Source organism: Nematolebias whitei, chromosome 6, assembly GCF_014905685.2.
Source record: "Nematolebias whitei isolate Nwh7 chromosome 6, NemWhi1, whole genome shotgun sequence".
In the NCBI taxonomy this organism is placed as follows: Eukaryota; Metazoa; Chordata; class Actinopteri; order Cyprinodontiformes; family Rivulidae; genus Nematolebias; species Nematolebias whitei.
This window is the reverse complement of record NC_056503.1, coordinates 34954950-34965324: the sequence shown is the minus strand read 5'-3', so window position 1 is coordinate 34965324 and position 10375 is coordinate 34954950. Positions and strand designations below refer to the sequence as shown.

The 10375-nt window shown below is 39.5% G+C and overlaps 1 protein-coding gene across 1 annotated transcript in view; it reads left to right on the top strand.

Annotated features, from left to right (window-relative positions):
- The window catches only part of c18h3orf33 (c18h3orf33 homolog (H. sapiens)), a 12004-nt gene extending 3736 nt beyond the window's left edge, over positions 1 to 8268 (top strand). Inside the window, exons 3-5 of the mRNA XM_037678224.1 lie at positions 739 to 898; positions 7488 to 7648; positions 7756 to 8268. Of these exons, the coding sequence (XP_037534152.1) occupies positions 739 to 898; positions 7488 to 7648; positions 7756 to 8013 (579 nt within the window). The 3' untranslated portion in view covers positions 8014 to 8268. The remainder of the gene's footprint in view (positions 1 to 738; positions 899 to 7487; positions 7649 to 7755) is intronic.
- Positions 8269 to 10375: the final 2107 nt, after the last annotated feature.

The following is a 10375-nucleotide window of genomic DNA, read 5'->3' as shown; positions in this document are numbered from 1 at the left end:
TTTTTTTGAATGTCCAGAGGACCAGATTGAACTTTTTTGGATTTTTCTACCTGGATTATTGAGCATGCATCAGGTTATTATTATATTATTATATTCAGCTGCTGATGATGTCGGCCGCAGAGCTTTATCCTTATTTTACTTTTTTCCAAACTCAGTTGAGGTTTTGGAAATGGAATAAACTGTATTCCACCCTCTAAAGGGGGCCACAGTTACTGAAAGTCAGCAGCTCCAGGGTCAGACATCCAGCGATTAAAGTCATTATGTAAATAAACCAAGTATTACAATGATCTGTTACCTTTTAAATTTGTTTATTTTGTTGCATTGAATCATAAATGCAATAAACAGAACAAAACCCAGAACTGCCCCAAAATAAACAAACAAAAAACCCTTTTTTTTAACTTTATTTTTCAGGGGTGCTGAGTTAAAATTTAGGGGTGCTTAAGCACCCCGAAAAGAGGCTAAAATCGCCACTGACACCCAATGATTACATTCTAAAAGTATTTGTAAAATTTGTTCATTAATTATGTTTGGCTAACAGTGCAGACAATACTGATACAAGTAAAAACAGTTTTGTTCCGCATTTGCCATCGACTGCAGGTGATATATATAACAAAATCACCAATATCTCACATAGCTTAAATTAGTAATAATTAGTCAAACATTGCTTATAAAGTGAAGCATTCAGTGTGTTAAAACATTTTCACACATTTGATCCAGATGATTGTTTTCTTTCTCCAGATCACAAAATTTCAAACGGTGCACGAGATTCCTGCTCGTTTCTTTGAGAGGAACGTCAGCCTTCGTGGGAAAGTTCATTCCATCACAGAGGAGGGAATCAAAGTGGAGCATGTTCCAATTTATCTGCCCGTTTTCTCTTCATTACTATCAAAGCACAAAGGTAAAGTGTGTGTGCTGTGTGTGTGTTTGATCTTGTTCTGTTAATGATGGCACAGTTGATAGAGCTGTCGCCTCTCAGCGACAAGGTTGCTGGATTGAATCCTGGCTGGGTCTTTTCTGGGTGGAGTTTGCACTTTTTATCTCAAAAACATGCATTTTAGGCAAATTAATAAACTAAAATTGTCTCTAGGTGTGAGTGAGAGTGTGAATGGTTGTCTCATTGTGTCCCTGTGATGGACTGGAGACCTGTCCAGGGTGTCCCCTGCCTCTCGCACAGTGACTGCTGGATATGGGCACCAGTGACCTGAAATGGAAGGAGCAGATAAAAATAATGGATGGATATTAATTGTTTTAATTCAATGAATTGATTTGAACTTATCAAAGTAAATCTTAATGCAGCATGACAGTCACTGGATTATTTTACACTAATCAAATTAATATGAACTTTCCATTAACATTCAAATAGTCAGTTTTTAAAAAGTAATATCCCATTTGCTTGTCATTTAATTTGAAACCAAATATGATGTATTTTTATATTTTTTGGGGGGCTCTCATTATATAATAATAAAACATTAGACACAGATCTTGCTGGGAAAAAAAACCCACATCAGAGATAAAGATTTTTTGAAAATTGGGGTATTTTAACAATATTTATTTTTTTAAATCCAATTTTTAAAAATTGTGTTATGTTAGCTGTTTGTGAAGATGCTCAGTCATGCTGGATACGGTAAAGACATAAAAATAAAGGTCAAAAAGCAAAACAACTTTTTTTGGATTTATTGAATGTATTTATTGAATTTATTGAATTTGGTGGGGAGTGGTGGCGCAGAGGTTAGAGAGGTGGGCTTGTGATCCGAAGATCGCCGGTTCACGCCCCGGCCCCGACAACATCAAAAATTGTGGGTGGGGTAGGTGAAACACCCACACTTGCCCCCACCCTCATTCGCCCCACTCTGGGCCCATGAGCAAGGCCCTTAACCCCACCATGTGCTCCCTAAACAGGCCTCTCTTGAAAATGAGTTCTCGTGGCTCAATGAGACTAACCTGGATAAATAAAGGCTAAATGAAAAAAAAAAAATTGAATGTAGCACATTTACAAATGATTACAACAAGAAGTAAAAAAATTAAGATGGCTGCCGCAGCCAATTAGCCTTAGAAAACACAAAAATGTCTTTAACTTAATCAGTTTTACAGATATTGAGCTAATATTTGATGTGGCAGTAGCAGAGAGTCATTCCCAACACTGGTGGTGGGCACAGCTAACCAAAACTTTGCTAACTTTGCTAAACTTTGCTAAAGCTTTTCTAATCCATGTTCCGCAAACTAAAAAATTAAGACGACTGTCACTCAGTCTGCGTCACACATGTTTGTCTCCTTCTACAAACCGGATTCCAAAAAAGTTGGGACACTAAACAAATTGTGAATAAAAACTGAACGCAATGATGTGGAGATGGCAAATGTCAATATTTTATTCGTAATATAACATAGATGACAGATCAAAAGTTTAATCTAAGTAAAGGTAACATTTTAAAGGAAAAATGTTGATTCAAAATTTCACAGTGTCAACAAATCCCAAAAAAGTTGGGACAAGTAGCAATAAGTGGCTGGAAAAAGGAAATTGAGCATATAATGAACAGCTGGAAGACCAGTTAACACTAATTAGGTCAATTTACAACATGATTGGGTATAAAAAGAGCTTCTCAGAGTGTCAGTGTCTCTCAGAAGCCAAGATGGTAAGAGGATCACCAATTCCACCATTGTTGCACAGAAAGATAATGCAGCAATACCAGAATGGTGTTACCCAGCGTAATATAGCAAAGACTTTTAAGTTATCATCATCAACCGTGCATAACATCATCAAAAGATTCAGAGAATCTGGAACAATCGCTGTGCGTAAGGGTCAAGGCCGTAAAACTCTACTGGATGCTCGTGATCTCCGGGCCCTTAAACGTCACTGCACCTCAAACAGGAATGCCACTGTCAAGGAAATAACAGAATGGGCTCAGGAATACTTCCAGAAAGCATTGTCAGTGAACACAATCCACCGTGCCATCCGCCGTTGCCAGCTGAAACTCGACAGTGCAAAGAGGAAGCCATTTCTAAGCAAGCTCCACAAGCTCAGACGTTTGCACTGGGCCAGGGGTCATTTAAAATGGAGTGTGGCAAAATGGAAGACTGTTCTGTGGTCAGATGAGTCACGATTTGAAGTTCTTTATGGAACACTGGGACGCCATGTCATCCGGACCAGAGAGGACAAGGATAGCCCAAGTTGTTATCTACGCTCCGTTCAGAAGCCTGCATCACTGATGTTATGGGATTGCATGAGCGCTTGTGGCATGGGCAGCTTGCATGTCTGGAAAGGCACCATTAATGCAGAGAACTATGTTCAGGTTCTAGAACAACATATGCTCCCATCTAGACGTCATCTCTTTCAGGGAAGATCCTACATTTTTCAACACGATAATGCCAGACCACGTTCTGCTGCAATCACAACATCATGGCTACGTAGGAGAAGGTTCCGGGTACTGAAAGGGCCAGCCTGCAGTCCAGATCTTTCACCTATAGAGAACATTTGGCGCATCATAAAGAGGAAGGTGCGACAAAGAAGGCCCAAGACGATTTAACAGTTAGAGGCTTGTATTAGACATGAATGGGAGAGCATTCCTATTTCTAAACTTGAGAAACTGGTCTCCTCTGTCCCCAGACGTCTGTTGAGTGTTGTAAGAAGAAGGGGGGATGCCACACAGTGGTAAAAATGGACTTGTCCCAACTTTTTTGAGATTTGTTGACGCCATGAAATTTGGAAACAACAGATTTTTCCCTTAAAATGATACATTCTCTCAGTTTAAACTTTTGATCTGTGATTTGTGTTCTATTCTGAATAAAATATTAGATGTTGTCACCTCTACATCATTGCATTCAGTTTTTATTCACAATTTGTTTAGTGTCCCAACTTTTTTGGAATCCGGTTTATATTTGAAGTTGTGTCGACCAATCACATCTTGTCTTGTGTACACCGATATTGCATATTGTTACACTATTGTAAACCAACTGCATGCTTAATAGACGCTTCAAAACACGCCCGCAACAGACGAGAACAAGCTTGTGAATTTGGTTAGTAGACTTAAAGGTGGCAAAACTTAATTTAGCAGAAGCTAATTCCAAAAAAAACAAAAAAAAAACAGAAGAAGCAGCTACGGTAATTACGATAATGGCTTTCAAAGTTAGCGAAAATGATAATCTGCTCAACGAAAATTTAGTTCCACTATTAGCTATCATCAGATTAGCGAAACTGTGCCCTCCACTGCCCAACGCACACTCTGAGCACTAATGGATCTTGCAACATCTTGGAATAGTGTGACATTCTGCATATCTTTAATTTATATTTTACCAAAACTGTTAAAACTCCTGACATTTTTCAAAATAATATGATCTTAGTTTAAAACTCTGGCAAGAAAGACGGTGTGAGAAATGTATTCCTTCATGGAGTGCTAGGGCACTAATTTATGTTGTTTTTTAATGTTTGGGAATTGAAAATTCCACTTATTGTAGTCTTGTCAAAGAAATTGGTCCTTTGTGCCAGATACCATTATTCAGCTGCAAAATTGCCCATAGTTGTTTTTTATTCATTTATTTGTTTCTTTAATTTTTAGACAACATAAATATTCCTTTTCATGCAGCTTGGGGCAGCTGTGGCTGAGTGGTTAGAGCAGTCGTCCTCCAGTGGGAGAGCTGGAGGTTCGATTCCACCAGCAATCACATGCCGACGTGTCCCTGGGCAAGACGCTGAACCCTTCATTGACTCCGAAGTGTGTCCCATCGGTGTATGAATGTAACAAAGCTCTGATTAGTTTCTACAGATTCAGATTAGCTTTGTAGAGGATGACACGGGAGTGCATTTTCACTCCTGTCCTGTCCTGATCCCACTCCTGGTAACTTGACTCCTGCTCCCATTCAGAATGACTCCCACTCCTGTACTGCTCCCATTTTTTTTCCCCTCTTTTATTTAGTCTTTAGGAAATACGTTGAATTTGATTAAATCTTCTACCCTTTCCTTTTTATATTACTTTTTGTGTTCTGCAATTTTATTTCAAAAGGTATGGCAACAGGAACAGTTCATCTGTGGTGAAGTAGGGAAGCATTTATTGCCTTAATCCAAACAAAAACCTTCATTAAAGGTCACAAAACAAATAATACATGTCCTGTAGTCCCTTTAAAAATGGTTTGTAAGCTCAATAATCCAGGTAGGTAACAACAAACCAGTTTCTTAGTATGAAAATGTGTGGTTCCTATAGTTTTTCCCACGGAGAATCAGCTGCTGAGTCCTTTTCTAACTCTTTTGGAGGTCAGTTACAGTAAAAACAAAACCTCAAAAAACAAGAGTATGGTCACAACATGAACCCAAACATAACATATAAAGTTGCATTGTACAAACTTACTGAGCAATTGTTTCCTTTAAACAGTGACATTACTGTCATGTTTCAAATTGCTTAAACAAAACAAAAAATAGGGAAAAAAGTGCCAAGCAAGAGAACTCAATGAATAATGTAGATGAACAGATGCTCAGATATATTCATCATTTAACACGGATTCCTCATTTTTCTGGACTGAATAAAACGTGCATTGAATTTAAGGAAATGCAAACGTGAGACGTCATTTACGTTTGACCCATCAAAATGAATGCGGTCATTTATTTACAGAATCAAAGCTTAACATCAAACATTTACATTAATTTGGCAAATTATGAAAATAACAACATAAGCAATCAATCAGGAAAAATCATACGGCCATGATTTTTCCGTTGCTTCACCACAGACATTTATGAAAACTGTACAATTATGATCTTTTACCCACATGGATGTGGGTGAGCATTTTACACAGACATTTCTAAAATATCTGGAAGAATTTCTACTTGAGAGAAAAGTTTAAAGATGAAAAGAAGTTTAGAGAAGAGTAAAAGATGGGGTTTGAGGGGAAGTAAGTGTTCACCAGAACGGCACTCTCCATCAGAAACCCAGCTCGCCTCGGTACGCTTGGTAGGAAACTTGACCCATTACCTTTCTGATGATAATCAGCAGATATGGTGTTCCGTTAACGCTACCTGTCCAGCGTCTCCTTAGTATGGCTGTAGCTCGTCAGAAGTAGTGGCGAGTGAAAGGTGTTATACTCCCATGGAACTCGGAAGAGCTTGTTGTCATGTCAGGATCATCCCGTCTCTCACAGAACTGAGCAGAGACTGAACAGAACAGAACTTCTCCAGAGCTTCAACAGAACTGGTTGGACTGTGTATCCAGCAGAACTCCAACAGCACTCCATCAGAACTCTCTAGCAGAACTTCCACCGAACTTCTAACAGAACTCTTACAGAACTGAGTAGACCAGGAAGTACTGACATTTTAAAGAGCCGTTTCCGGTTCACTTTTGGGAGTATCCCCATTGGACAGAAACAACCAGACGGGGTGTGTTTTGTGACGTAAGAGGTTAGACGAAAAACAAGAATTGTTATGGAAAGATCAGAAATGTTCTCACAGACAGAGAGAGTTTTGTTTTGGCGCGTTTCAGAAACAGGTGCCAAAAACCTCTATATTACGTCTGAGAGGATTCTAAAAACATGACAGTTTTAACATAACAACTTGTTTTGCGTTTGACTCCAACCTTGGACCAACTTACACTTGCTCATTCAAAAGCAGAAATCAGAAAAGGCATAATTACTCTGTAACAGCTTTGACATGAGTTCTACTTTGCATGAGAATAAAAATCATTACACAGTTAATAAAATTGATTAGTTCACTGCCACATCTAAAATGGTTTGAACTAAGACACTTTGATTATCAACATTTGAAAAATAGTAATGATAATAAAAAGAGAGTGTTCTTTTCACTTGAATCTTCAAGAAAGAAAGTCTCAGGATGGGTGAACCTGTATTTCTGAGTTCAAATCAATGAAATGACAGTCCCTGTCCCACAAGGTTCTTAAGGTCAAGATTTTTGACCTTAGACTTAGTTTTTGACATGGGCCTAGTCCACTACAATAAAAATGCTTAAAGGCATTCTTATCCATTGGACAACGTCCTCAAGAAGTTCATAATACAGTAGGTAGACTTACCAGACTTCAGAGCATCATTTACAGACTAGAGCATTGCAGGTCTAGTATTCCAAAGTGAAGGCTTATTGAAAGAAAACTACAAAATAGAGGTGCCTGTCCAAAGTATTTTCTTTTCGTTTTTGTCCTATTGATTGGTTCCTGCTCCTGTCTGGTCCTGTTAACTTTTCGTCCTGTCCCATCCCAGTCATGGGAGTTATATTAAAGTTGACTCCTGTCCTGCCGGAGTCCTGCGGGAATCTTGTGACTTGCAGGATTCCTGAAAAAATGCCATTCTCTACTTTGTAGATATTTAGAGTGCTGCATGAATGTGTGTGGAGGTAAATGAGGGCACAGGTTGTAAAGAGCTTTGAGTATCTTGATTAGATAGAAAGGCACTACATAAGTACAGTCCATGTAACATTCATGCAGTTGAGGTGAAAATGTCACAGGTCAGCTCAAATTCTGACTTACTACAATAATAAATTCACGGTTGTGGGTTCTTTTCAGATGCCTGCACATCTTTGTTGCTGGTGCGCCTCGTAGGGGTCAATCTGACACCAGAGGGGAAGTTATGGCTGCTGAAGAACCTGACGCCGGCCCAGACGGTGTGGCTGAAACTTATCAGCCGAGAGGACGACGCACTGAACTGTTTGGTGTCTCAGAGTAAGGTAAGGACTTCTGAGACCAGAAGAAATGATGCAAATTCCCCGCTCTGTTAATGTATAACCAAGAGACAAGCTTTTTATCTCCCAGTCTGCTCTCATGTCTCCAACAGAGGTCAGTGTGGAGCTTCTGTACCAACGAAGAGCTCCTCAGACTGGGTCTGGCTCGCACTGCGCCCATTGCAGGAGTCCCGCCTGGCTCTGATCTCTACTGGCGCCTTCACAAACGACTCCACAGGGCAGAGGTGAAAGCTGAGAAGAAGGGTCGGGGTCTGTGGAAGACGGAGAGTCTGTGGGAGAGGACGTCCAACGCTCTCAGAGACAACTCTTTAATCAGACTGATGAGGAGGATCTTCAGAAAGACTGAGTGACTCATTAATCCAAATCCAGCTGTTTATTATTGGGAGCTCTGAAAGTCTACATTTAAGGACACTAATGCATTTATTTATTTTTTCAATGACTTGACAGAACCAAAGTAAGTGTAGAAGTCTTACAAAAGTATAAAAATGTAAACACAAAGTGCGTGCTGTAATGAGTTTTCTGTGGGAGCTATGAAAACCATTTATTGTCCCCAGAAAATCAAGAAGTAAGTTCATTTTTGCATTAAAGTTTCCATTACATCTGCTGCAAAGGTTTATGGATTTTTATTTTCCATTTGTAAGCCTTAAAAATTTTGAAATGATTGACAGAGTTAAACATTGTGACTTGAAGTTTGATACGAAGCCTCCAGCTTTCATTAGGAATATGAAGTGGGACATGAGCAAAATGGAGATATGGGAAGGTTCCCACTGTTGCTACGGAAACACCAAATTGTTCAACAAGTCCAAAGTGATCTAAAGGATGAACTCTTACTTGTTCCTCTCACACACCACCATGAGAGTTTTTGTGAAATAAGTGTCTTTAAGTACTTAAAGAGCAGGTCCTTTGAGGTATAATGTGACCAAAACATTTAAGTAATAAAGTAAAAAAGTGAAACCTTCCTTTGTAAGCACAACCCTTTATTTTATAGGTATAAAATAATAGTGTCAATGCTTAGTGCTGGAAGCCGCTGCAGAAAGCTGAAGCTTACTTGAAATATTTCAATAGCTGGGCAGAATATACTAGTTAAATCTGAATAGTTGGAAGTTTTAGCAAAGTAGAAAAACTGCTGAAAGTTGCTTTAAGAAGTTAACTATTAGCTGAACATTAAACGTTTGCTGAAATTTATGAACAAAAAAAAAAGCAGCAGCAGATGAAGCAGAATTAAAAATGAGTGCCAAAGTGAAAAAGCAAGAAGACAGCAGAAAAGACAAAAAGGTTGACATTAAGACAAAAAATAACATATCGAGATATTAAAAGGAAAAAAAAAAAAAGCTTAAGAAAATATAAAATGCATTCCATCATTTAAGTCAGATCCTCTGGACAGTTTCTTTTTTGTTGAAATGTTTCGTCCATCCAAAGGACTTCATCAGTCCGAGGAGCCCACTCACATAGGGGGTCAACCAGTTTGATGGTGATAAGATGGTTTATTGAGTCCTTCTTCCCTGTCGACTTCTTTGAGGCAGCCATAGTCAAAGTGGTTCAAAACATCAAAGTTCATGCTCAATAATCCAGGTAAAAATCCAACAATGTTCAGCATAACCATCTTATCACCAGCAAACTGTGTTTTTCAACTGTGAGTGTGCTGCTTGTGGGACTCAGTTTGTTTGTGGCTCCTCAGATTGATGAAGTCCTTTGGATGAAGGACGAAACATCTTGGCAACGAAAGAAACTATCCAGATGACCTGACTGAACATTCTTGGATTTTTACCTGTTTTATTGAGCATGAACTTTGATGTTTAAAATGTACATTCAGTGATTACTTTCTGAGAGTTTCATTAAAATTGACAGAAACCAACAGTTAACTATCAGTTAAACAGTTACCGTATAGAAAATGCTCTGTACTTTTCAGGAGACATGAACATGTTGGGGATTGCTCTCAGCTATCTACCAACATTCTACCTTACCTACCTACCTACCAGTCTGCCTGCCTGTCTGTCTGTCTGTCTGCCTGCCTGCCTGCCTGCCTGTCTGTCTGTCTGTCTGTCTGTCTGTCCTTCAGTCAGTCAGTCAACTTTGGTTTGTTCTGGAATCAGGTCATGACCTGTAGCTTCAGCAGGGAGGCCTTTATATCTCTTTCCACAACCACCTCTTCCAGTTCTTATAGGAGGATTAAAAGGCCAACCAAGAGACATTATCTCCCCAGTGTGGTCTGGGTCTTCACTGTGGTCTCCCAGTTAGACATGGCCAGAAAAACCTCCCTAGGGAGGCATCTAGGGGCAATTTACCAGATGCCTGAACCACCTCAACTGGCTCCTCTTGAAGTACCATACCATACCATACCATTTATTTATATAGCACTTAAAACAGCAACAAGGCCAACCAAAGTGCTGTACAAAAGAACCAAACATGCACAGCAGACAGGAAAACATAAAATAGAAATACAGATACAAATAGCAGCAGAAGCTAACTAAAATGGCCAACAGAGTAGAGGACAGACCGGACCAAAACAAATCACACCGTGTTAAAGGCAAGCAAATAGAAGTGGGTCTTCAAGCGAGACTTAAAGACTGAGAGTGTGGGAGCCTGCCGGACACTCAGTGGCAACTCATTCCACAGTCGTGGACCTGCAACAGAGAAAGCCCTGTCACCTCTGAGCTTACGACGAGTTTCTGGGACTGAGAGAAGCATCTGGTCTGCTGACCTCAGAGAGCG